The sequence below is a fragment of the Stegostoma tigrinum genome, chromosome 32 (assembly GCF_030684315.1).
Source record: "Stegostoma tigrinum isolate sSteTig4 chromosome 32, sSteTig4.hap1, whole genome shotgun sequence".
Taxonomy (NCBI): Eukaryota; Metazoa; Chordata; class Chondrichthyes; order Orectolobiformes; family Stegostomatidae; genus Stegostoma; species Stegostoma tigrinum.
In genome coordinates, this window is record NC_081385.1 from 2,354,492 (window position 1) to 2,382,278 (window position 27,787).

At 50.7% G+C, this 27,787-nt stretch overlaps 1 protein-coding gene across 4 annotated transcripts in view; it reads right to left on the reverse strand.

Annotated features, from left to right (window-relative positions):
- Positions 1 to 379: 379 nt before the first annotated feature.
- Positions 380 to 27,787, reverse strand: part of bcl9l (bcl9 like) — a 132,326-nt gene continuing 104,918 nt past the window's right edge. For 3 of the 4 annotated variants that reach the window (XM_059638967.1, XM_059638964.1, XM_059638965.1), the window contains 7 exons: positions 24,299 to 24,678; positions 17,221 to 17,343; positions 16,066 to 16,276; positions 12,830 to 12,929; positions 9,090 to 11,397; positions 4,345 to 4,569; positions 380 to 3,860 (listed from right to left, as the gene is read on the reverse strand). In XM_059638967.1, the coding sequence (XP_059494950.1) occupies positions 2,740 to 3,860; positions 4,345 to 4,569; positions 9,090 to 11,397; positions 12,830 to 12,929; positions 16,066 to 16,276; positions 17,221 to 17,343; positions 24,299 to 24,593 (4,383 nt within the window). In that variant the 5' untranslated portion in view covers positions 24,594 to 24,678 and the 3' untranslated portion in view covers positions 380 to 2,739. The remainder of the gene's footprint in view (positions 3,861 to 4,344; positions 4,570 to 9,089; positions 11,398 to 12,829; positions 12,930 to 16,065; positions 16,277 to 17,220; positions 17,344 to 24,298; positions 24,679 to 27,787) is intronic. The other variant, XM_059638966.1, reaches the window with a different exon arrangement.

Sequence of the window (27,787 nt, forward strand, 5' to 3'; positions counted from 1 at the left end):
CAAGCAACAACTTTCATCAACAGAATAAAAAGATCCAAAGGTACTTCACATTGTAAAGGAAAAGGTGCACGGCCCTGAGGAGACAACATTAGATCTGTTGGCTAAAAACTCAGTTTATTAGAGTTTTTATGAGGAGTGGATTCTTGAAGAAGGAGGAAAATGAAGCACAGACGGTATTCCAGGGCTATGACAGTTTCTCCCAACTCCATTTCTCCTCCTCCTCAGTGTTTTGTGTTCTCACCTTTGCCCCACTAAATTTCTTGTTGTGACTGTGAGGAAATTCCATATGTTAATTCCCGTGGCTTGTTCCAGGAGTCAGTCAGAAAAATCAACAGCATCTTCCACTTAACAAAAATAGTTTTCTTACAAACTGTTTTTTTTAAATTGGATTTATTTTATGAATGTCTGAACTGTATAAACAAAGAAACAAAACCAGTTTCTGGACCAAAAGGTGCAAAAAAAATGTTTCAAATGATGGATGGGCTGTGACAGTTAAATCTGTCAGAGAGACCCTTTTCCCCATAGGATCCTAGGGACCCCCACCATTTAGAGCCACACGTCAGGAGACTCCTGGACCCATGGTGAAACCCCCAGCTCACTGAGCCAAGGTTTTTAAGGACTGATGGTTCCTGCTGTGAGTCTCTCCTGAAGAGAAACACCTCTCTCAAAACCAACTATCCCACAGGCAAGTGCATGGGCCAGACTGCATTCTGCTCCCTGTCAGCACGCCCTGAAATAGTACCAGCACCACCCCCTGGGGGCAGGTTTTCACAGCCTGGAATAAGGAGCAGGGTTCAGATACTGCAGGGGTAGGGACTAATCTCTTTACCCAGCACACCTCCAGCCCCAATTATTAATCAATCAATCTCTCTCCTGTTGTGCTGCAGGATATTGCTAAATTTAAGGGGTCATGGAATCACATCCCATTATTTTGCCCAGTGACAGGTCATATCAGTGTATGACCAGCCAAACTGCCTGCCCCCCTCCTCATTACCCTGTGCAAATAGACAAGTGACCAGTGCTCAGTGCAGCCTGACACAGATATGAGGGCAGGGCTACTGTATACCCAGAGACCCCAGGGCAGCTCCCACCAGCACTCAGGGAAACAGAACTCTCACGTTTGATTGGAAAAAAATAGTTTATAATTGAAACCCAAGGGGGTGGAAATGTGGTTTAACCAGACATTTTTCTGGAAACAGAGGGATCAGGACCACAAGTGATTTTAGATAATTTTTTTTAAAACCCCATTTCCATCCAGTTCATTCCATTCACAGCCAATGAAGGGTGATATGAGCTGGAAGTGAAACAGCTTCATTCTGACTGGGTCAGCGAAGCTACTGGCATGGGACCACAAAGTGAGAGCTACCCAGCTCTTTGAGGGCAGATGGAGGTGCTAATGCCCCTCAGACTGAATGATAAACTTGCCATCCTCAACTCTCAGTGAGGTGAAGTTGGGGAGGTGGGGGGGGGGGGGGGGGTCCTGGATCAACAACATTTTGTTAAAAGTGGTTAAACTACCCAGTGACCTGAGGGAGCCTGGAGATTAACCACAAGTTAACCCTCAACTGTTGGTGGGACAACAGTTCTCCAGTGAGGAGGGAGACCTGCCACTGATGGCCCATCTCTGTGTTGTGTAAACACTCACAACTCGAACTTAATGTCTGAACAGCGTAAATTGTTATACAGCCAACTCCAAATCGCCAACAGTGGAGGCTTTACACGCTGCGAGGAGGTTACTGTGTTCAGGATGGGAGGTAAATAACCAAAATCCCATTCTCAGAGCTCCAAAGTTCTCAGGAATCCTGGCCAGTTCCTAACGTTGGTATGAAAGATCATGGCCTGTTAAACACTGCCCTCAGGCACTGAGCTGACACAGTGTACTACCAGCTCAGGGTCAATCCCTAACAATCACAGGTCCACGAGCTCCAGGACAAAAGTCTCAAACTCCCTCCCTTGATGCCCACGGTCAACCGGGCTGTACAGCTGCATCCCAACCCTACAAAGGGTGGGGCTGAAACAGGGGTTAGGTATGTGATCAATATCAAACAGCCCTATAACCAACTACCCCCACCCCTCCATCCCCTCAATCCTCACTGATGCCTCTACGAAAGTAGTCCAATTGTGTTGCAGGTCCATAGCACCATGAGCACAGTTTCATCATTAAACCACAACATGGCAGGCCAACGACACTTTGGGACCTGCCACCAGATTCTAACCGTGCCTTTTCAGAAACCTGACGCTGGGGAACTTTGAAACAGTGACCTTCTGTATGGGAAGAGGGTCTGCTTCCAGCAATTTCCCTGTCACAGTTTTCTAGCGAAAACACAGAGTTACAGGAACTGTAAAAACAAATCACAGACCAAGGCAGAATATATACAGCAATAATAAAAATCCCTTTGCACAACAACAGGTGAGGAACGAAACGAGAGAGAGAGAGAGAGAGAGAGAGAGAGAGAGAGAAAGAGACAGAGAGAGAGAGAGAGAGAGAGAGAGAGAGATCGAGATTAAAAATAAATTGAAAACACAAATGTCTGGAAGTCTTTCTCCGAGTTCATTCTGTTAAAAAATATTTTTTTGACTTCTCCCCACCCCACCCTACCCCGTCTTGGTATAAACTCTTTCTGTTTCTGGCCTCATTTTGTTTTGTAATAAAATTACTTTAATTCCCTCTCCCACTCCACGCTCATCACTGTGGCTTCTCAACTTGCATAAGTCCTAATTGTACGAAAAGTGGAGAAGCTAGAAGGGCAAGTTGGCAGTGTTTCCCAGTCCAGGGACAAAGCTGATGGGTGTATCTAACGACATGCTCCTCTGTCTCAGCTGCTGGGGGGACATGAGGCTTTGGTGAGGGACACCGACCTGTGGGGGCAGCATGTGCCCCACTTGTCCGTACATCTCCCCCGACATCGACAGGCTCCTCTGCTTGGCCTGAAGCACCAGGTTCTGTTGCTGAGGCGACATGAGAACATGATGCAGGCTGTTCCCCATCACACTGTGCTGGGATGGCAGGCCAGTCCTTCCCATTATAGGCCCCGGTACCTGCCCCGGGTGAAAAATGTGCATGCTCAGGCCCCTCTGCTGCTGCTGCTGCTGCTGTCCTGGGAGGCTGGCTCTGCTCGGAGGAGCTTGCTCCAACATCATACTCTGAAGGTTCATGAGGTGAGGGTTGGAAGACGGAGCTTTCGATACTTGAGAGTCCCCCTTGGGAAAATACTGCAGTGTGCTGCTCGGCCTCTCAGAGGGAATGATGCGCGAGAGGTTGAACTCGGGAATACCGCTGGCTGAGGGTCGGATCACATCCTGAAGTTCTGGGTCATTGAGGACTGAGGCCACTCCGGATAGCTGGTAGCTGTCACCTGCAGGCCGGTTTGGTGCATTCTTCACCAGCAGGTGGGGAGGAGGGGGCTGCTGCTGCTGAGGGGGCCCTGATCCAGCAGAGACCCCGTGTGACGGGACACCCTCATCCTGAGGCATCACCATGCTCGGGGGGTACACCTGATGCATCCCGGAGCCCGGGGACTGCAGGGCACTGTGGGACTGGTGCTGCATGCGCTGGAGGACCATGGGGTTCTGAGGTAGCGTCTGGGGGCCGGTGGCGGGTAGGGGGCCGCAGGGTTGGCTGAGGGAGTCCTGGGGAGGGTGCACCATCATGGGGCTCTGCACGCCCAGTCCAGGAGTGTGCCCTTCATGCATCGGGACGTTGTGCCCCATCAGGCTGGGGGACGGCATCATGGGGGTCGGAGGCTCGTGTGAGAGTGGGTGGCTCACCATGCTCATTGCCAGGGGACTGTTTGCCGATCCAGATCCGGGACCACTCTGTGACACCAGGTGCATCTGTGGATTCTGGCTCCCACTCAGTCCTGGGGAAGAAAGGAGAAAGTCGAGCAATGCTTAAACAGTCCTCCACATGCCGAGAAACTCAACAGCAACCTATGCTAATACAATACCTGACTGATGTAACATCTACACCAATCAATTCCTGAAGTGTTTATTCAATAACAAACCAATCCCAAGCAACATCAGGACGAGGCGCCAATGGTCTAGTCAAGGGGCCGAGTGACCTTCTGTCGGTAAAAGAGTCATCCTCACAGTGTGATGAGGTGTCACTCTACAGAGTCCTCTCCAGAGAGTGGGGCTCCATGGCTGCCTCTCAATCATAAACCAATGACCTACTCCTTATCACATTGCTGCTTGTGGGATCTTGCCACGCACAGCATGGCTACCGCGCTTCGTTCACCTCAAAACAAAGCTCATCAGACCATAACAGGCAGGAGGTAAAGGAGGCCCCGTGGTGGGGAAAGGTGCTATACAAATGCAATTCTCCACAGCCACAAGTGGACTTACCGGGCATGTTTGCTGATGGAATCATTGCCATGGAGCGCTCAGGAATCAGCTCATCATCAGAGGTAGCGATGGTTTTGATGGCATCGTGGTAGAGCGGAGTGGAGCTGGGCATGGCATACTTGGACATCTGTGACATCATGAGGGACAGAGGGTTCTGAGAGGGCGTCGGTTCGGGCGAGTTATAAGGCAGGACAGGGCCTGTGCGTGGGGCAGAGGCCAGCGGAGCTGCAGATGTGGCAAAGGACAACAAACAGTTACACCCCGAGTCAGGGGCACTTCAGTGGGTAATGACGCGCGCGCACGCACAGAGAGACACACACACGCACAGAGACACACGCACGCACAGGGAGACACACGCACGCACAGGGAGACACACGCACGCACAGGGAGACACACGCACGCACAGGGAGACACACGCACGCACAGGGAGACGCGCACAGACACGTGCACACATGGTAAAATATAAACTCTAAGGCCCATCCTGAGGTGAGAGAAACCAAAGGAGCAGGAAATGACAGCGGAGGGGAGGGGGGGTGTGAGGCTCACACACTACATTGAGTGAGTGACAGTGACACAGCCACTGGGAGGGGAGGTGAATTGTTCATGCAGTAGTGGCAGGCAGGAGCAAGGTGAGGGGCACAGGAATGAAGCTGCCCTCCACTGTCCTGGTCCCAGTTCTCAGGGGTGGGGGCCATGGATCTGGGAGTTCTCTTTCCCCAATCCTGGGACAGACAGCCAAACCCCTGAGTGAGTACCAGCCTGCCGGGTCACATTCCTGATAACTGGAAAATAGTTCCTTTTTGTGGGAAAAACTAGCGCCATGCACAGGAGATTAATTTAAAACTAAAACACTGGAAGTAAATTACAGAATTGAACAAGGAGACGCGAACCAGAGACTGTCTACCTTGTTGTTAATGAAGGAAAACCCAAATTCTCTCCCGTGTTTTCTGGAAAATCCTGGAGGATTGGGAACAGTCATCCATGTCTTCAGTCCCCAACCCCTCCCCCACCCGAATCCCTCCATGTTGGGCGCCCCCCCCCCGTAGGGAATAGCATGAAGACATTTACTGGGAAGCAGCTCCCCCTGCTGGCTGCAGCCATAAACCAACACCAGAAGCTGGTTCCTGAACATGGGGAGACCTCTCCTCCAAACGGCCGAGTGTTCTGGGGAGGTGACGGGGTTGATATCGCTGCATGGACTTCTGAGAAAGTCTTGTATGTCAGGCTGGTTAAGAAGCTAAGAGTACATGGGATCCAGGGCAGTTTATCAAACTGAACTGAAAATTGATGAGGTTAGGAATCAGAAGTGATGGTCAGAGAGTGTTTTTGCCACTCAAGCCTATGACCATGCACATCATAGGGTTTGGTATTGGGTCATTAGTTGCGTCCATTGATAATCTAGATGTGACCGTAGGAGACGTGATGAGTCAGCTCACAGACGGCATGAGAACTGGTGGTGCTATAAATAGAGAGGAGGAAAGGCTTGGACTAGACGCTGATGTAGACAGACTGGTCAGGTGGGCTGAACAGTGGCAGATTTTTTTTTAGATGCATTTGTTTCTGGAATGAGGGCATCGCTGGCCAGGCAGCATTTCTTGTCCATCCCTAACTGCCCAGAGAACAGTTCAAAGTCAACCACATTGCTGTGGGTCTGGAGTCACATGTATTCCAGACCAGGTAAGGATGGCAGTTTCCTTCCCTGAAGGACATTAGTGAACCAGATGGGTTTTTCCTGACAATTGACAATGGATTCATGGTCATCATTAGATTCCTAATTCCAGATATTTTATTGAATTCAAATTCCACCATCTGCCACGGCAGGATTCAAACCTGGGTCCCCAGAATGTTATCTGGGTCTCTGGATTAACAGTCCAGCGATAATACCACTAGACCATCACCTCCCCTTAATGGAGTTTAACCTAATGATTTGATCTCATTTAATGATAAGTGCGAGGTGGTGCATTGTGTGTGGAAAGCGAATGCATGCTGAACGGTAGAACCCTCAGAAAGAGAGAGGATTAGAGGGTCCTCGAATTGAAGGCAGTACAACAGGCAGGGAAAGAGTTAAACCAGCAATAAAGGATATTTTGCCTTTTTCAGTCAGGCATTGATAAGATGTTAAAGAAACAACAATGAGGGGGCACAGATTTAATGCGATGTGTAGATGAAGCAAAGCTGATATGAGGAATAATTTTTTCGCCCAGCGAGTAGTTAGGGTGTGGAATGCACTGCCTGGAAATATGGGGAGGTAGGTTCAAGTGAGGATTCCAGAGGGACGCTGAACGGGTGCTTTGGAAAGTAATAGTGTGCAGGGATCTGGGGAAAAGGCTGGAGCACTGTGTATGATTTTGATCAGCACTGTTTAAGGAGGCAGTGACCACACTAGGGAGGGTACACAGGAGATCTACCAGGATGCTGCCTGGGTCAGAGCCATTCAGGTGTGAAGAGGGACTAGATTGGCTGGGGTTATTTCCTTAGGGGAGAGAAGATGGCACAGTGAATCTGATTGAAGCATATAAAGCTTTATGAGCGTAGTTGAGGCAGATAGGGAGAAATGCTTTCCCCATGGAAGAGGTTTAGAGGGGATTTGAGGGGCAAAAGAAAATGAATCCAAGGGGACTTGTTGCCTAAAAGTATGGAAAAGACTGGAATCCTGAAGAGATTTTACGAACTGTTTGGATGAGCAGACACGGCGACAGGCCAAGTGCTGGGAAATGGGATTACAGAACATAGAACATTACAGCACAGTACAGGCCCTTCGGCCCTCGATGTTGTGCCGACCTGTCATACCGATCTCAAGCCCATCTAACCTACACTATTCCATGTACGTCCATATGCTTATCCAATGACGACTTAAATGTACATAAAGTTGGCGAATCTACTACCGTTGCAGGCAAAGCATTCCATTCCCTTACTACTCTCTGAGTAAAGAAACTACCTCTGACATCTGTCCTACATCTTTCACCCCTCAATTTAAAGCTATGCCCCCTCGTGCTCGCCGTCACCATCCGAGGAAAAAGGCTCTCCCTATCCACCCTATCTAACCCTCTGATTATTTTATATGTCTCAGTAGATGGACGTTCGATGTCCAGTGTGGGTAGGATTGGCTGAAGGCCCTTTCTTTGTACTGTGAAGATGCTGAGTCTAATAAACATCTGCTCACACATTAGTCCGTGCTCCCCCTACAACCCCAAACACACGCACACACACCCCCACACACACACACCCACTCCGACACACACCCACAAGTACACACCCACTCCCACAGGTACACACCCACTCTGACACACACATCCACAAGTACAGACATATACCCCATCCACACACACATCCACAGATACACACACGCACACCCACCCAACAGGTACACACCCACCCCCTCCACACCAGCCCCTCACTCCAGCAACTGGTACACACCCACCCCCTCACCCCAACAACAGGTACACGCCCACCCCCGCACATACACACAGGTATACACCCACTTCTTCCATGCACAAACCCACAGGTACACACACACCCCCCCCCCCCCCCCACAGACACACCCATACAAACTGGCACTTCCCTGCCAACCCACACAGGTACACAAACCATTCCCCCACCAACACCCACAGGTACACGCACCCAAACCCCCCACACCCACAGGTACACACACCCAAACCCCCCACACCCACAGATACATACACCCCTCCCCACTTGCACTTATGCACATAACAATCCCCACAAACCCACCCCCAACCCCAAACACACACACAGAGGTGCGCACCACCCACACACGCTCAGGTAAGCATCAACCCCCCACATACACCCAAGTACAAAATCCCTCAACACACCAGGTACATACCCCACACACACACACACACACACACACACACACACACACAAAAACCCAGGTACACTCCCCCACATATACACACACACACACCCCTACATACACATCCAGGTACACATCACCCACACACATCCCCCCGCCATTTTCATACATGCAGATACACACCCAAGGATATCCCCCTAATATACACCATCCCCACCAACACACCCAGGTACACGCCCCAGACACACACAAACAAAGACAGAAGTCACACGTACCAGCCCGTGTGCACACGCTTGGATTAGGCAGGGTCAGTGTGCAGCAGCTGCTGCCAGCTAGGACCCACCAGCCTGAGGGACTGACAATACCGACGGTCAGCTGCGAGGTTCTGCATCATTGGTGCAGGGGGCAACTGAGGCCAGTACAGATCAATCTACCTGGAGGTAGGTAACTGCGAGTAGCAGAAGGGAATTGAGGCCAGGGGTCATGACAGAGGCTAGAGGAGGGTCTGGTGAAGGTCTTGGGGAAAATCCTCTGGAGACACGGAAAGAAGTCACAGTTCAGCCAAAGTCTTATTAAATGGAGGTGCAGGTTTGAGGGGCTGAATGGCCACCTTCTGCTCCTGTAAATGGAGCATCAAGAAGCGGAGAAGTGACGGGGTGTAAATGGACAGTTTCCATGCTGCATTCACATAGCACCTTCCAATCACACCAGGGGTAGGGGGTCATTCGACAAATGTATACAATAACAAAAGGTGAACTAAAAGCTAAAACATGAATCAGTTTTTCTCTCTGTGGATGTTGCCAGTCCTCCCGAGTTTCTCTCGCACTCAGATTTCCCACATTTACTGTGTTGGGGTTTTGTGTAAAGCCCCTGACTGCGGGTTTATGTTTGTAAAGGACACGGGTGGCTCACACAGACCCTTTCGGATCCTCACCTTGCTCCATGTTTCCCATCGGAGCTGACGAGTTCACACCCATGGCCTGCTTGCCCTGGCTGATGACGGGGCTCGGGAGGGTGGTCTTTGGAGATGAGCTCCATCCTGGAGAGGCGGCAGACATTGATGGTGACTTGAGCCGGGTGGGAGAGCTAGCCGGAGAGCGGACAGGAAGCGAGGAGCTCAGGACCTGGGGGGACTTGATGGGAGCCGAGGAGTTGGTGGAGTTTAAGCTGGCCAACTGAGACGGCGTCTGCGGAGATTTAAGATTGGCCGATGGCGAACTGACAAGAGGTGAGTGGACCTGGCTCATGGTCGGTGATTTAAGGTGACCCATTCCTGGAGAGTTCATCTGACTGATGTTGATGGTGAGGTCAGAGGGCCTTCGGCCAAGTCCTCTTTGGGCCCCTGGAAGCATTGCGCCCACGTTACTGTGGTTACTTGATTGATTGGAAGTTGGTGCCATTTGCATATGGCTCAGCCTCGCTGTACTACTCATGCTGGTTACTGGAATTGGGCCTTGGTCAGGACTGAACATCTCCCCAGGAGTCCCCATGTTATTGACTTCCTGAGACATACTGGAAAATTGTCCTTGACCACCTGGAAAACCCTGTTGTCCGTGATTTGGGAATTGTGACGGTGGCACCATTTTCTGAGGATCGCCCAGCATCATGTTACCATTGGGCGCCCTCACTCTTGCTAGCTCTTCTGGGGTCAAAACCTGGTGTGACATCATTTCCTGTGCCCTCATTTTCTGCGACATCATCATCTGTTGCTGGGGGGTCATCTGGACATTGAGATTCATGTTCATGTTCATGTTGACATTCATGTTCATATTGACATTCCCAGAACCCATGGAGGAGTCCATATTGCGCATGGGTCCCGACTGCCCCAAAGGAGGGCTCAACATGCCCCTTGACCCAACAAAGTCTAAACCCATTGGGTTTCCACTTACATTGTCTCCAGGTAATTGGCCAGGGAACATTCCGGGCTCCATCTGTCTCTGGGCCTGCATCATTCTCTCCATCTCAAGTCCCTGTGACATTCCAGCCATGCTGTTGTTGTTCAGACTCAGGGGGCGCTGCAACCCCACCGATCTCTTTTCCATCAAGTGCTGCCTCAACAGCTCTTCTCTGGCCCTCGGGGTCATGAACCTCTCGGGGTCTCCCTGGCTAGGGTGAAAGGGCATACCTCCCTGTGGGAAGTTCCCGGCTCCCACCATCGGAGAGATATCATCGGGCCAAGGCATTCCGGGCCGTACCTGCCTCTGAATTGGATTAACGCCTCCCAAAGCCTCCACTGGCATGCTGTGCATTCCTCCATACCCAGGCACCCTCTGCATTTGGTTGGCAGGAAAGCGGGGGCCTGAGAAAGGGGCAGTCCCACGGGGCTGCAGAGAATCAGAGCCCTCCATGGGGCTGGTGAAACGGGCCCCCATTGTTGCTGGCCACTGCTCCCCAGCCTTGCTGTGATAGGGAGGCGGGGGCCCTCGGACCATCACACCCCCGATTGGCCTCTGCATCATTATCTCTTGCATAGTCCTTTGCTGAACCACAGCTTGCTCTTGCTTCCTCCTCTTCTCCTCATAAAAGTCTTCCTGGAGCTTCCTCCAGGCTATCTGCTCTGGAGTCAGGTTCTCCTGATTACTCTGGTTCATCATCATGTTGACCTGTTGTCCCATTGGGTCACGTTGCATTATCTCCTGGTGATGTATGGGGTCGTGCTCCATATTCTGACCTTCGACTCCAGTCAGAGACTGGGTCTGGGAGATCATGGATTGTAAAGGTTCCTCTGGTTTTTTCATGACCTGTTGTCCATCCCCTTGTCCATTGGGGCCACAGTTGCCTTTCATAGAAAACTCAGTCTCACTGCTGCGTAACAAGAGCCTTTCAATGTCCCTCAGAGTCTGTAAGGAACGCTCCCTGTGTTCCAACTGCTCCTTGGACAACCCTTCGGTGTTAGGATTAAGGTTCATGATCAGTGATCCATTCCCATTTGGATTGCCTGCCTCTCCAGTTCCTCCACTGGCTGGATCTCCAACTGGAACCCCTGTCAATGGGTTGCTGGCTGGGTTACTAGCATTGGGGTGACTGCTCCCCAATTGGGTTCCAGCCCCACCACTGCTGTCCATCGACTTGGGTCCAATGTCCGTGTGCAGGGGGTCCACTCCAGCTGCCCCCTCCTGAGGCAGTGAGCTCGGAGGTTGGAGGCTTTGGTGCGGAGTTTGAGGTTGCGGAGTGCGAGCTGGAGGTGTGTTGAGTGACAGCTGCTCTTGGAGTCCAGATCCTTTCTGAGGGGCAACAGAGGGCTGTTAGTGGGTGATACAGAGAGAGAGAGAGAGAGAGAGAGAGAGAGAGAGAGAGAGAGAGAGAGAAATTAATCACCAATAATTCTGGCACAGTATTCCCAACGATCCCAACTACACTCCGTCCTCGTCAAACCCACACAGAGTGACAGTGCCACTGGTTAACATTTCCCACCTGTAATCTGTGCAGTGGCACTGAGACGCACCATCATTCTCCCCTACAACACCTCCTGAAGTTTCTCACAGCCAAGATGGGATCAATGCAGAAAAGATGAACTCATTACACCTGTGCATTCTAACTCTCTTGACATCTGCAAGTGATTTTAACCCATTTTAGAAGGTGGAAGACAACAGATTGCAATCATTGAATGGATTTGTTAATTAATAAAATCACTGTTCTGTCTCCACACAATTTTGAGTTAATTAATCATCTGCTTTATCATGAGAAACGATTATTTTAATGTGGGTGTGGGTCTGAACAGGCTTCGTGTGCAGGAGTTTTGAGCACACAGTTATACAACACAAAACCAGATCCTTCACTTCAACCAGTCCATGTGGACCATAATCATCCGACAGATCTCAGAGTTTCTGAGTCAGTGAGCTCTTAAAGGCTGCAAGAGATGGGGGGATGCCTGGGAGAACCTGTCCCTCCTTCAGTTGTCTCACAGTCAGTGAACAGCCTTACAGCACACAGCAATGATACAAAAACCTGCCTCACTCCCTGTGAATCAATTGCCATCAGCTCCTGACTTCCCCAAACCCTCGGCTCAAAATCACCCTCAAACCCTGCTGCCCCTGCTCAAACTTTCCCCTTTCCCCAATCACAGTCACCCTTCCTACTGCCACTGAGACAAGAGCCCACAACAGCGTCTGGTTAACAGGTATTTCTGTATATATATGCCCAGCTGGACCTGACAGTCACTCACACAAAGAGCAACAAAATTGAGCAAGTTTGAAATGGATTTTTGTTGGATCACGCGTATAACATCAAATACAAGAGCATCGAGTGAGGGAGACTTAGAATCTCCACAGTGTGGAAGAAGGCCATTTGGCCCATTGAGTCCACAGTAGTTCTCTGAACAGCATCCCACCCCCCAACCTATCACTGTCACCCTGCAATTCCCACATCTCATCCACCTAGCCCGCTCATCTTTAGACTGTGGGAGGAAACCAGAGCATCTGGGGCAAACCACATAGAGGGAATATGCAAACTCCACAGACTGAGGGTGGAATTGAACCTGGTCCCTGGTGTTGTGAGGGAACAGTGTTAACCACTGAGCCATTGCCAGTTAATGGAAGTGAGAAACAGGTCAGCCTTGAACTTAATGAAGTGTTCAGGGAGATGGACTGCCTCCTGCTAAGCCGCTGCTCGGTTCTGTTTGATGAAACTTCAGTGGCTTTCTTTGGGATGTGGCTCAAAACGCTGGTCACTCACCTTCTGATCATACACTTGCTCTAGTTTAGTCCGAGGCACGTTGTGAGTGTGGTAGGAGACGATGGAATCCGCACGGCCTTGTGCCACAGCCTCAGCAGCTCTGTCATCGAACACAGAACATTATCCAAACACCAACTCTGATATAACCTGCATTTCCTGTAAACACCACACCCGCGCCATCCCAAATACTCCCCCAAACCTGTACCCAATCTGCAGCCCCACCCTCTGACTCACACAAACCCCAACATCTCAGACACTGGAGTCCAGGATCTTAACTCAGTGCTGTCCGTCACTACCAGGGCCAGTGGGTGTAGGGCAGAGGTTTGGGTCAGTCACAGCGGGCACCCAGATCTCAGATAGCCACATGTTTCCAGACCTCCTCCAAGCCATTTACACCAGTTCTGCACCCACCCTCTTCCTTTGCTCATCCTACCGCTCCGTCCCACTCCACCGCTCCACTCCGTCCCATCCCACCCCTCCGCTCCGTCCCATCCCATCCCATCCCCCTGCTCCGCTCTGTCCCATCCCATCCCACCGCTCCGCTGTGTCTCATCCTATCCCCCCTGCTCTGCTCTGTCCCATCCCATCCCACCCCATCGCTCTGTCCCATCCCATCCCACTGCTCTGCTCCGCTCTGTCCCATCCCATCCCATCGTTCTGTCCCATCCCATCCCACCGCTCCACTCTGTCTCATCCCATCCCCCCCGCTCCGCACTGTCCCATCCCACCCCACCCCATCGCTCTGTCCCATCCCATCTCACCCCATCGCTCGGTCCTATCCCATCCCACCCCATCGCTCTGTCCTATCCCATCCCACCCCATCGCTCTGTCCTATCTCATCCCATCGCTCCGCTCTGTCCCATCCCATCCCATCGCTCCGCTCTGTCCTATCCCATCCCACCCCATCGCTCTGTCCTATCTCATCCCACCGGTCTGCTCTGTCCCATCCCATCCCATCGCTCCGCTCTGTCCCATCCCATTGCTCCATCCCATCCCACCCCATCGCTCCCGCTCCGCTTTGTCCCATCCCATCCCACCGCTCCGCTCTGTCCCATCCCATCCCACCGCTCCGCTTTGTCCCATCCCATCCCACCGCTCCGCTCTGTCCCATCCCATCCCACCGCTCTGTCCCATCCCATCCCACCGCTCCGCTCTGTCCCATCCCATCGCTCCCGCTCTGCTTTGTCCCATCCCATCCCACCCGCTCCGCTCTGTCCCATCCTATCCCACTGCTCTGCTCTGTCCTATCCCATCCCACCGGTCCGCTCTGTCCCATCCCATCCCCCCGCTCCGCTGTGTCCCATCCCATCCCATCACTCTGTCCTATATCATCCCACCGCTCCGCTCTGTCTCATCCCATCCCACCCCATCGCTCCGTCCCATCCCATCCCACTGGTCCACTCCGTCCCATCCCACCTGTCCACTCTGTCCCATCCCATCCCCCCGCTCCGCTCCGTCCCATCCCACCCCATCCCCCCGCTCCGCTCCGTCCCATCCCACCCCATCCCCCCGCTCCGCTCCGTCCCATCCCACCCCATCACCCCGCTCCGCTCTGTCCCATCCCCCCGCTCCGCTCTGTCCCATCCCCCCGCTCCGCTGTGTCCCATCCCATCCCATCGCTCTGTCCTATATCATCCCACCGCTCCGCTCTGTCTCATCCCATCCCACCCCATCGCTCCGTCCCATCCCATCCCCCCGCTCCGCTCCGTCCCGTCCCACCCCATCCCCCCGCTCCGCTCCGTCCCGTCCCACCCCATCCCCCCGCTCCGCTCCGTCCCGTCCCACCCCACCGCCCCGCTCCGTCCCGTCCCACCCCACCGCCCCGCTCCGTCCCGTCCCACCCCACCGCCCCGCTCCGTCCCGTCCCACCCCACCGCCCCGCTCCGTCCCGTCCCACCCCACCGCCCCGCTCCGTCCCGTCCCACCCCACCGCCCCGCTCCGTCCCGTCCCACCCCACCGCCCCGCTCCGTCCCGTCCCACCCCACCGCCCCGCTCCGTCCCGTCCCACCCCACCGCCCCGCTCCGTCCCGTCCCATCCCACCGCCCCGCTCCGTCCCGTCCCATCCCACCGCCCCGCTCCGTCCCGTCCCATCCCACCGCCCCGCTCCGTCCCGTCCCATCCCACCGCCCCGCTCCGTCCCGTCCCATCCCACCGCCCCGCTCCGTCCCGTCCCATCCCACCGCCCCGCTCCGTCCCGTCCCATCCCACCGCCCCGCTCCGTCCCGTCCCATCCCACCGCCCCGCTCCGTCCCGTCCCATCCCACCGCCCCGCTCCGTCCCGTCCCATCCCACCGCCCCGCTCCGTCCCGTCCCATCCCACCGCCCCGCTCCGTCCCGTCCCATCCCACCGCCCCGCTCCGTCCCGTCCCATCCCACCGCCCCGCTCCGTCCCGTCCCATCCCACCGCCCCGCTCCGTCCCGTCCCATCCCACCGCTCCGCTCCGTCCCGTCCCATCCCACCGCTCCGCTCCGTCCCGTCCCATCCCACCGCTCCGCTCCGTCCCGTCCCATCCCACCGCTCCGCTCCGTCCCGTCCCATCCCACCGCTCCGCTCCGTCCCGTCCCATCCCACCGCTCCGCTCCGTCCCGTCCCATCCCACCGCTCCGCTCCGTCCCGTCCCATCCCACCGCTCCGCTCCGTCCCGTCCCATCCCACCGCTCCGCTCCGTCCCGTCCCATCCCATCGCTCCGCTCCGTCCCGTCCCATCCCATCGCTCCGCTCTGTCCCGTCCCATCCCATCGCTCCGCTCTGTCCCATCCCATCGCTCCGTCCCATCCCACCCCATCGCTCCCGCTCCGCTCTGTCCCATCCCAGAGTTCCGTTCAGTGTTATAGCAAAAGTTGAGCCTCCAGCAGAAGCAGGCCATTCGGCCCTAATGGTTTAATGCTGACATTTTCATTCAACACAACTCTTTTCGCACTCGCTCCTTCCCCTCACGTGTATATTTACCCTCCATTCCTTTCTCTCTCCTCTATGTTTATCTGGTTCCAATGGATCAATACCATTCCCTTGATGGCTCCCTATGGAAGCAGGTTCCACATTCCCCCCAACTCACTTTGTAACAAAGACATTCCTGACTTCCTAATGAGATTTATTAATGTCTGGGAGAGACCCCCAGCCCCTCCCCCACCCTGCCCCTAATACAACGTTAAGGCCAGCTACATCTATATGTTTCTCTGCCCTCTGCATGGTGACACTGCTGAGTGTGAGCAGCACCAGCTGTTTGCACTCACATGTTGGCCAGGTTAGTGGTGAAGACGTACACAAACTGAGAGGGTGGTTTGCTGGGATTCCTCGAAATGTTAGTGTCTGTTCGCAGGCAGGGCCCCCCCGCTGGATTGTGGCTGATGCTGACAGGAGCAGTGTCTGTGACCGTCGGCAGGGGGTTCGAACCAGGAGACGGCTGAACAGTCCCCGAGAGCACGGATTCCACAACATTACAATCTGGGGAGAGAAAACAAACAGATAGTTCCTATCAGGGAGATTCCGGGTTCATGGTTCACACACTCGGGTATCATCCACAGGGCAGAGGAGAAACAGGCAAGGAACGAGGGAACAGGCAAAGGAGATGGCGAATAAGTGGGCAGGAGAGCATGAGTGAACAAGAAGGGAACAAACGCGAGAAGGGGGAGCGAACCAGAGGGGGACAAATGAGAGGGGGGAAATGACGAACGAGAGAGAGAGACATGGAACGAATGAGAGAAAGTAAGAGAGGGACAGGGAATGAACGGGGGGGGCGCATGAACAAGAAGGAGGGAGCACAAATGAGAAAGAGGAGGGAATGATCAAGACAGCAAGGGAACGAACAAACGAGTGAGTGAGGGAATGATTCAGAGTGGAGGGGTAAAGAGAATGAACGAGACAACAACTGAATGAGATGGAGTGAGACAGAATGAGAAAAAGAGAACGAGAGAAGTCTGGAGTGTCTGGCATTGCAGCTGAAGGCCACTAGATGGAGCCAGATGCTGGTAAATGGGAGTGTGTTGCAGTGGGTCTGGGGACAAGAGCCCAGGCTGTGAGATAGGGATAGGATCAGCTTTAAATCAAAAATTAATGATGCAGATGGGGAAAGTGTAGGTGTGGATTTTGAAGATCATATATAAAATCTGGTCCGGAGGCAGAGGGACAAATAGAGGCCTGAAACTGCTGAGGCTGGGGCTGATTGGGGAATTACAACACTGTCATGAGAATTTTTTTTGTTGTTGGGTAAATGGTCTCATTAAACATGTAAAGGGGTGGAGGGGCTGAATGGCCTCGTCCTGATCCAACTAGCAAGGCAATGTAAAAATGAGAAGATCAAGATTTGTGAACGGTTAGCGTGAATAACAGATAAAAGCAAGTGGATTACACAGACATTTGCTGAAACTTGCTGTTTCAGCCTCACTCACTATGAGCAGTCACTCCAGCTTTCTCCTCATCATCACTGTCAGGGCCTGAGTACCACTCGTCCCCACTGTACGGCTGCTTGCGCTCCAGCACACAGCGCCTCTTGCTCCGGGGGGCTCCGTCCACTGGCAGGCAAACACAAACAGCAACCATCAATCCCCAACCAGAAAATATCACCCCCAGCCTACTGTACCACCTTCTCTCGCACACACAGACACACACACAGACAGATACTCACTCAAGCAAACACACACACACACACACACAGACACACACACAGACAGATACTCACTCAAGCAAACACACACACACATAGACTGACACTCACTCAAGCAAACACACACACACACAGGCACACACACGGACAGATACTCACTCAAGCAAACACACACACACACAGGCACACACCCTCAGACAGACAGACAGACACACACACACACACAGGCACACACCCTCAGACAGACAGACACACACACACACACACACACACACACACACACAGGCACACACCCTCAGACAGACACACACACACACACACACACACACACACACACACATTCTCAGACAGACACATAGAGCAACTGATTCACATTCACAGGGTGGGTGTTGTCAGCTCAAGGTTCAATCCTATCATTAATCCAGTGGAATCAAACTACTTTGGTTTCGGTAACCAACAGGACTCTGTGGATTACCCACTGCATCAAACAACAGAGCTACAGGAGATTTGTGAGCCTACAGCATTTCCCAAAGCTCACAACCAGTCTGTAGGATGTTAGGGGGTGGGATTGAGGGCCAGTGGTTTGAACTGTCGGGGGCAATGTTTTGGGATGCGGGGCTGAGCATTTGAGGACCTGGAACACAGGTCAATGGGTGTTGATCTGAGCGCAGAAGGATCCTTGTGGAATGAAACAAGACAGATACCACTTTCTAATGAAGGGATTGGGGTTTAGTCAAATCCTCATGAGGACCTCCAGCTACTCCTCCATATTCTATCCTCTCCATCAATGTCAGCTCATTTAAAATTCAACTCAGTCTCCAAACTGTCCACCAATCCCGTTCACCCAGCATGCCTGTGCTCACTTAACTCATCATTGTCCACAGGATTAGTGCCAGATGACTGGAGGATAGCAAATGTGGTTCCCCTGTTCAAGAAGGGGAGTAGAGACAACCCTGGTAATTATAGACCAGTGAGCCTTACTTCAGTTGTTGGTAAAGTGTTGGAAAAGGTTATAAGGGATAGGATTTATAATCATCTAGAAAAGAATAAATTGATCAGGGATAGTCAGCACGGTTTTGTGAAGGGTAGGTCGTGCCTCACAAACCTTATTGAGTTCTTTGAGAAGGTAACCAAACAGGTAGATGAGGGTAAAGCGGTCGATGTGCTGTATATGGATTTCAGCAAGGCGTTCGAGGCGTTCGATAAGGTTCCCCACAGTAGGCTATTGTACAAAATGCGGAGGAATGGAATTGTGGGAGGTATAGCAGTTTGGATCGGAAATTGGCTTGCTGAAAGCAGACAGAGGGTGGTAGTTGATGGCAAATGTTCATTCTGGAGGCCAGTTACTAGTGGTGTACCGCAAGGGTTGGTGTTGGGTCCACTGCTGTTTGTCATTTTTATAAATGACCTGGATGAGGGCGTAGAAGGATGGGTTAGTAAATTTGCAGACGACACTAAGGTCGGTGGAGTTGTGGATAGTGACAAAGGATGCTGTAGGTTGCAGAGAGACATAGGTAAGCTGCAGAGCTGGGCTGAGAGGTGGCAAATGGAGTTTAATGCAGACAAGTGTGAGGTGATGCACTTTGGTAGGAGTAACCGGATGGCAAAGTACCTGGCTAATGGTAAGATTCTTAGTAGTGTAGATGAGCAGAGAGATCTTGGTGTCCACGTACACAGATCCTTGAAAGTTGCCACCCAGGTTGACAGGGCTGTTAAGAAGGCATACAGTGTTTTAGCTTTTATTAATAGAGGGATCGAGTTCTGGAACCAAGACGTTATGGTGAAGCTGTACAAAACTCTGGTGCGACCGCCCTTGGAGTATTGTGTACAGTTCTGGTCACTGCATTATAAGAAGGATGTGGAAGCTTTGGAAAGGGTGCAGAGGAGATTTACTAGGATGTTGCCTGGTATGGAGGGAAGGTCTTACGAGGAAAGGCTGAGGGACTTGAGGCTGTTTTCATTAGAGAGAAGGTTGAGAGGTGACTTAATTGAAACAAATAAAATAATCAAAGGGTTAGATAGGGTGGATAGGGAGAGCCTTTTTCCTAGGATGGTGACAGCGAGCACGAGGGGGCATAGCTTTAAATTGAGGGGTGAAAGATATAGGACAGAGGTCAGAGGTGGTTTCTTTACTCAGAGAGTAGTAAGGGAATGGAACGCTTTGCCTGCAGCGGTAGTAGATTCGCCAACTTTAGGTACATTTAAGTCGTCATTGGACAAGCATATGGACGTACATGGAATAGTGTAGGTTAGATGGGCTTGAGATCGGTATGGCAGGTCAGCACAACATCGAGGGCCGAAGGGCCTGTACTGTGCTGTTATGTTCTATGTTCTATGTTAACTACACCCACAATGTCTCAGTTTTAGTTCTGATCTCTCTTTGTAGGGTCTTGCCTCTCCCCATCCCCACACTCTCAATCCTCCGAGATCCCTCTACTCCTCAATCCTGGAATACAACTGCTCCGTCACTGATCCTTCGGCTAACAAATCCTGAAACTCAGGAATTCCCTCCCCAACACTCCCGGCAGGATGCTGCTTAAAACTGACTGTTCTCACCGACAGCACTCTTGTTGTGAATTTTTTGTCCAACAAACCCCTGTGAGAGGCAGTGAGAGATTGTTCTCTACGATGAAGGTGCTGTATGATTGTGGAAATCCTCAGCTCAGTGTATTCACAGTCTAGTGGTCTGTGTACTGCTTCAATGAACAAGTTTCTGTTTGATCTGATTTCAATCTCGGTCTGAGATTCCTTTCAAAGGGTCTGATAAATCATTGGGTGAGTGGGGGCCAACCAGATTGGAGCTTTGCCAAAGGTGGGCACCGAATGACTGTTCCTGCAGCCAATACAATGAGAATCTAATGGATCGAGGTTAACACTCCCTGCGCCAGAAAGAAAACATCATCACTCCTAAAATCCCCAGGAATCTTCCCCAATAATGCACTGGCAGTTCACAAGGTTCCCTTGCAAATAAATGACACTTGATTCAGCATCGAATGTAAAGTATAAAACTCCAAATTGGTCAATTTTTGTGAGGCACTGCTATTAAAGGATTATGGGGTAGAAATCAAATGTGATCTCACAGAATGCGGGCATGGTGGGGGGGGAGGTGGGGAAAGATTGGTCTCCTCCAGTTCACAAGTGTCACACTGAGAAGGGTCACTACAGAACACCCCAGCCCTGTGCAAAGGGGGATCGAAGCAGGCAGCCCTGCACTGGGTCCCCAGGCTAACTCCCGAGCCTGGAGCTCTCCCTAGATTGAGAGGTTTGCTGTGGTCTCTCAGTAGCTCTGTCAGAAAGTGTGGCTCCAAGACTTCAGGCCAGGATTGCAGGCTGACATTTCTAGCGAAGTACTGAGGGAGACTGACAGTGTCACAGGCACTGTCTTTCAGATGGAAACAGTGAACTGAGATCCCATCTGCCCTCTCATGTAGATTGAAGTGATCCCATGACACTCTTCTGAAGAAGAAGTGGAGGATCTCCTACTGGTGTCCTGCCCGAATTGAACCATTAACATCACTGAAGTGAGGTGGGCCCAGCCTGTGTCTCATTACTTATTCAGGGAGCTTGGGGCGTACAAACTGGCTGTTACATTTCTGACACCAGATCAGTGATGACTGCACAGTTTCTATGAAGCACTTTCAGATGTCTCGTGGTTTGCCATCGAGGGATATTTAACTGCAGGGAGCCTTGCAGATGAGTCTGACTTTCCACCTTCAAACGGGGCTTGTGGAGTGGGACCATGAGCATGAGGAGCTGCACTTACACTGACCAGTCAACCTAGCACGGGCCCTTTTATACAGCACACACACACAATACCATCAGCAGCTCACAGCCACAACTCCATCCCAAACCCCCAGGAACTATTTACAATAAAGCCCAGAGGACAGGAAGAGAAGCGGTCACTCAAGAAGCAAGTATAATCTGCAATGACAGCACTTGCATTTCATCTCTACGCTGTGGTGATGGGGAGGAACAATTGACAAGATTGCAAGTTAAAAGGAAAGAGAGCAGTTCAGCTGGAGAAGGGGCCCTCATCAAAACCTGGAGAGTCCTGCAGCAAACCTCAGAAGCCTGTAGGTCACCAGTTCACACCCAGCACCTAATGACGATGAAGACCTGAACCACCTATCACTAACTCTGACTTACACAGGCTCCAATCAAGGCCACGGGGTTTGGTTAGACAGTCAGGGAGCAAGAGGGCTCCTGTGCTGCAGTGGTTGTGCCCCTACCTCTGAGCCAGGAGGCCCAGCAGCTCTATCCAATAACGTCCCTGAGCAGGTTATTAAACATTTTATTTTTATATACCAGCTTCACAGCCTCAGGACATTCCAAAGCTCCTCACAGCCAATGAAATATTTTCTGCAGAACAATGGTGTTATGATGTCAGAAACACAGCAAGATCCCACAAACAGCAGCATGATGATGACATGATCTGTCTGAGGCAGAATTACTCGCCCCTACACTGGGCAAATCTCCTCCACAAAACATCTTGATTAAGCGTCGAGATTGAAAGGTCACGGGGGCGTTGTTAAGTGGCTGTGTGGAATATTCCCTGGGTGCAGTCCGCTCCACCTATCACTGTCATTGACGCTAATCTGATTTTCATGCTTTATACACAATCAAAAAGCAGTATACCCAACATGCTTTGATAAAAAGTAGACAGACAATCTTCACTGGCTACCTCATTCACTTTGTTCAGTTATAACCAGAGTGTCTCAGTGAGAAAAACCACCTTAACCAGGAATCAGTCACATTGCTGAAACTCCAGTCATTAGGTGAAATCAGCAGGAACTTCTCAATGAGCAAGTACAGGGGAAACCCTTCAACAGCAGGAAATACATTTAAAAAGACATCAGTGAAACTACTTCAATAGAGAGGGTACTTCAGTTCATCTAATTCTCCACCACTATTACAACCTGAACCCTCACCAAGGGCTGGGCCCAAACTCTGAAATACCCATTCAAAACCTCCCTGTCTCTGCCTGCGTGCCTCCCACCCCACTTCTCCCTCTCTCACTCTCTCTCCCGGTGTCTTTCTCTGTCTGCCTGTCTGTCACTCTCTCACTCTCTCTCTCTGTCTTTCTTTCTCTCTTTCTCTCTGTGTCTCTCTCACTCTCTGTGTCTTCATCTGGGAGCTCCAGTTTCCTTCCACAGTCTCAAAGATGTGTAGGCCAAGTGGATTGGCCGTGGAAAAACGCAGGGTTACAATGATAGAATTTGTGGCACGTGTGGGATGTCCTTCAGAGGTTGGTGAGGACTCAATGGGCTGAATGGCCTGCTTCCACACTGTAGGGACTCTATTGGTCTGTACAAAGGGTAGCTGGAGATGACCAAGCGTTGTTGTGAAGTAATCTGTGTACACTTGCTCACACACAGCTCATGCATGGACATTCCTGGACTGAGAAGGTCCCAGCGACCACCCTAACAGCTCTCACAATGCCAATCATTAAATCAACAGGCCATTTGGCCCTACCACCCCAGGGTGGAGGGTGCACCTCACAAGAACGTTTACCACACCCCTCCCTCTTCATCTCATCCCATTAACTATTCTTTCAATGCCTTAGCCCCGACCCTCCACCTCAGATATTTGCCTCATTAATTATACCAACATGAGTCCCCCTTGGCCACTCCCCACGGGAATGAGTTCCACATTCTCTCCTCTCTCTGTGAAAAGACATTTCTCCCAGATTCCTAATGGGCCAAAGTGATAACAATCCTATGTTCCTGGTCTCCCCCATAAATAGAAATGTCTTTCCTGCATCTGTTCTATCAACTACCGTCACATATCTGAAAATTCCAATCCACCATTTTTAATGTTCCCTCTGATTACCACACACACACAGCAGTGTGTACCATTTACAGGGTGCACAGCAGTAAACCACCCCTCCGCACCCCGAAGACCACCTTCCAAACGAACAACCCCTCTACCCTCTAGAAGGATGAGAGCAGCAGATACATGGGACCACCAGCATCTGCAAGTTCCCTTCCAAGTCACTCAATGTCCTGACTGAGAACAGGATCCCCGTTCCTTCTGTGTCACTGGGTCAAAATCCCGGAAGTCTCCGTCGTGTCCTTAATGTCACTACGGGATCCACAGGGTCCCAAGCTCATTCCCCAGGCAGCTCCCCACCACTTTCTCCAGGACAATACCGAGCCAGTGACACCCCACAGACCAGCCCCCCACACTCCCAAATGTGATCCACATACAAAGAGATTGTCACGTTGTGTAATCGCAATTGCATCTTTGTGAAAAAGTTACATTGGACAGTCGTGAGTATAGCATTTCAGAGAAACACCACGTTCAACCAGGGGAGTTACAGTGAGGCTTTGCAAATTATGACAGCTTGGAACATACAACATACAGATGACAGTGGTGCAGGGTGATAATTGCAGGCTTGATCATGGGGTAGGGAAAGGTGAGGAAAGGCTCACAACACTCTCCCACTAACAGCAATTGATCCTCGGTCATGTTCAAATTCACAGTAGAAAGGGAAGTTGGTAAACTGTTGTTAGGTTCAAGAGATAACAAGGTGCAGAGCTGGATGAACACTGCAGGCCAAGCAGCTTCAGAGGAGCAGGAAGGCTGACATTTCAGAAAAAGCATCTGAAGATGGGTCTAGGTCTGAAACATCAGCTTTCCTGCTCCTCTGATGCTGCTTGGCCTGCTGTGCTCATCCAACTCTACACCTTGTTATCTCAGACTCTCCAGCATCTGCAGTTCCTACTATCTCTGTTGTTAGCTCAAGCTGTCTATGGAGCTGGGTCACAGAGCAGGAATGGTCTCCCCAAAGGACAGGACAGACCGAAAGGGCTGAATGGCCTCCTCCTACTCCTGGGTGATGAAAATCCTGGCTTGATCCTCACCTTTCGATTCCGTGTCGATGATGGGTGTGGTGGTATCCCGCAGCTCTCCCGAATCCACTGAGATACTCCTTTCTCGTTTCACTTTTCCCTTCAGTGCTCCGAGACTTGGCACTGAGTTCTGGCTGCCCTTCACCCCCGAGCTTCCGGGAGAGATCTGGGTAGTCTTGGCACCATGGCTGGGGGTCACCGTGGTTTTGGAGCCCAGGCCACAGACTGGCCCCTGGCTTGCATTCGGGGCAGGGCCACTGCTGTTGACTGGCTTACCGTGATTGGTCAGTTTGCTTTCCGTGTGCATTTGATTGGTCACAGGTTTCGGCGATGGGATGGTGGACAGGCGGATTTCTGATTCGTGTTTTATTTTCAAACTGTTCTCAGAAAATCTGGAACCAAAAACAAACAGACAGACTTTAAATTAGACAGCATGAGATATTTAACTGCACAGATCCTGCAGTCGGGCCTCCCTGATGAAGGAGTCACAAACAATACAGAATTGACAGAGCACACCTCACAGTGACATCAGAAAGGAAGGAGTTACTTCGGTCTGCCTTTGACTTGCTCTGAACACAGACCACTGACACAGGAAGAGGCCATTCAGCCCCTTCAGTCTCAACATTCAATGAGATCAGAAATGGCCCCACACTGATTCCATCTTCACAGCTTGGTATAATATCTTTCACTACGCCAGTTGAGTAAATCATTCTCAGGTTTAAAATGACTAACTGAGCTCACATCTAATGTGACAGACAGCTCTGTTGTTCAAACAGAAAGTTTCCAACTTCTCTCCTGATTAGCCTAACTCAGATTTTAAGCACATTGTCTGACTGGAAATGTTTTTCTCTCTCTCTGTCGCTGTCTCTCTGTTCTATGGTGGTGTCAGTCTGCTTGAGTGTTAATATAGCAGCAGTGGCTGGAGCTCATTGCGAGCGTGAGGATGATTAACTCCAGGACACAGAGCAATCACATGAATGTTTGTGGGCACTGAATACAGGCTGCAAAGCATGATCCAGGCCCGCCACTACCTCTAGGGACCCAAAGTGCCACATACCTTGAACCCAAGTGGCATGGTGTGGCACAAGATCATTGTTATAGAAATATGAGCTGAGGCTCCACAGCTGATCCCTGTGGGGCTCCATTCATTACTTGACCAACCTGAACATTATCCATTTAACCTGACTCTGCTTCCTCTGCTCAAACCTCCATCACCCCAAAAATCACAGACGTCAGTGCAGTAATCATTCATTTGGTACTAGAGGAATGCCTTTCCAAAATCCAAATACCCGACATCTGTCTATTCCCCTGTATCCATCCTCCTTGTTGCATCCTCAAAGAGCTCTGATGAATTAACCAAACACAATTTTATTTCATAAAATCACAGTGATTCTGCTAGTTTGTAGATATTTTCTAATCACCCTGTTCACAGACATTACTACAAGCCTCTGGAGCAAGTGGGTCTCCTGTCCCAAAGGTAAGGACTCTACTACTGTGCCACCAGTGCACTTATTATCTGATTGTATTATGATTTTCTAAACATCCTCCAAGTGGGTCCTTAATTATAGATTCTAGCAATTTCCCTATGGCATTAAACTAACCAGCCCACCGTTTCCTGCATTCCCTCTCCTTCCTATCCGGAATAGTGATGTTATATTTGCAGCTTTCGAATCTGCCGGGGATTCTCAGAAGCGACAGGGCTAATGAGGGCACTCTCTCGTTTAGAATCCTACGGTGCAAGCCATCTGGTCCAGGGAGTTTATCACACTTTAGATCCATTCGTTTACTTAGTACTTTCTATCTAATGAATGCAATTGATTTGATTGATTTATTATTTGTCACAGGTACTGAGATACAGTGAAAAGTATTGTTTTGTGTGTTATCCAGACAAATCCTAACTCACACATGTACATCTGGGAAATAGAACAGAATGCAGGATATAGTGTCACAGCTACAGCGAAGGTATAGAGAACGACCAACTTTAATGTATGGGAGGTCTGTTCATAAGTCTGATAACAGTGGGGAAGAGTGTGTGCTTAAATCTGTTAGTGCGTGTTTTCAAACTTTTGCATCTTCTGCCCAATGGAAGAGGATGGAAGAGAATATAACTGGGGTGGGAGGGGTCCTTGATTGCGTACAACTCTCTGCAATTTCTTACAATCTTGGGCAGAGCAGTTGTCATTGTGAACAGCAATACATCTGTATACAATGTTTTCTACGGCTTATCTATAAAAATAATTTCCTCTCTGCCTTTTGCCTATCAATTTTCTACTTTTCTTGGAACATTTCTAGCGTCTTCCACCATGAAAATAGTTTTAAAAACTTCTCAAAGTCTCTGCAGTTTCCTTGTTTCCCACTCTTTCACTCCAAAGGACCAACATTTTTTTTAATTACTCTCTTCCCTTTATATTATAGAGGCTTTTATGTGTTTTTATATTTTTGCCAGTTTTCCCTTCTCTCTTCTTTTTAATTTCTCTGTCTTTATTTTTCTGCTGCTGGTATATTTGTTTGGTACTTTGAGCATCATTCTGAAATCTGTATACCCTACATCTACCTATTCTCCTTTATCCAGCTCCTTGTTACATCCTCAAAGATCTCTGATAAACCTGTCAGACGTGTCAACATGCGCATGAGTATTCGTGCTATAATTTTACCAACTGCTTGAACTACCACTAACTTATGTAGAATTGTAATTTTTTTCTTAAAAAGATCTGTCAGGTCTGTTTGTTTTTAAAAACTGATCAGTGTGCCAGGAGGTTGTAGGATCATGTTGGTGTTCTAGAAACTAGGGCTGAAAATCCAGTACCACGCTCCAGAGCAGCACCATCAGTGCCAGGGGTGATATCTTTTCAATTCAACGTTGAACTGATGGCTTGGCTCTGCTCCCAGGTAGTTATAAGGTCATTAACACTTATACAGTTAATTTTCAAAGATGGGTTCTCCCCAGTGATCTGGCCAATGTCCATTCCACAACCAAAATCATTCACACAGTGTTGTTTGTGATATCATGCTACTGTGTTTCCTACATCACCAACACAAAACAACTTAACTGGTTGTTTAGTGCTTTGGGACATCCTGTAGTCATGAAAGGGGCTATGCAAATGCAATCTTTCCTTTTCCCCCTCACATCTGGCCAGTGCACTGTCTCACATCAGCTTCGTGACAGAAAACAGTTAGTGTCAGCTGGACTTCCCACAACACAACTGTTGTGAATATTCAACACCCCTGCCCACGCACCCCACCGCCCCCCACCCCCCAAAACACACACACACACACACACACACACACACACACACACACACACACACTCACACAGTCTGTGACTTGGGACACTCGTCAATTCAAACACAGAGCACTTCACCTGCCAAACAGTTTCAATAAATAAATAACAGAATTCAGCACAATGGGAATAACTGCACACACACAAAAAAAAATTCGCAGTCAGTCCCTCAGCTCTGGCTGTCCCTTTTGTTAGGTAAATCAAAAGGTTTTGTTTTCCTG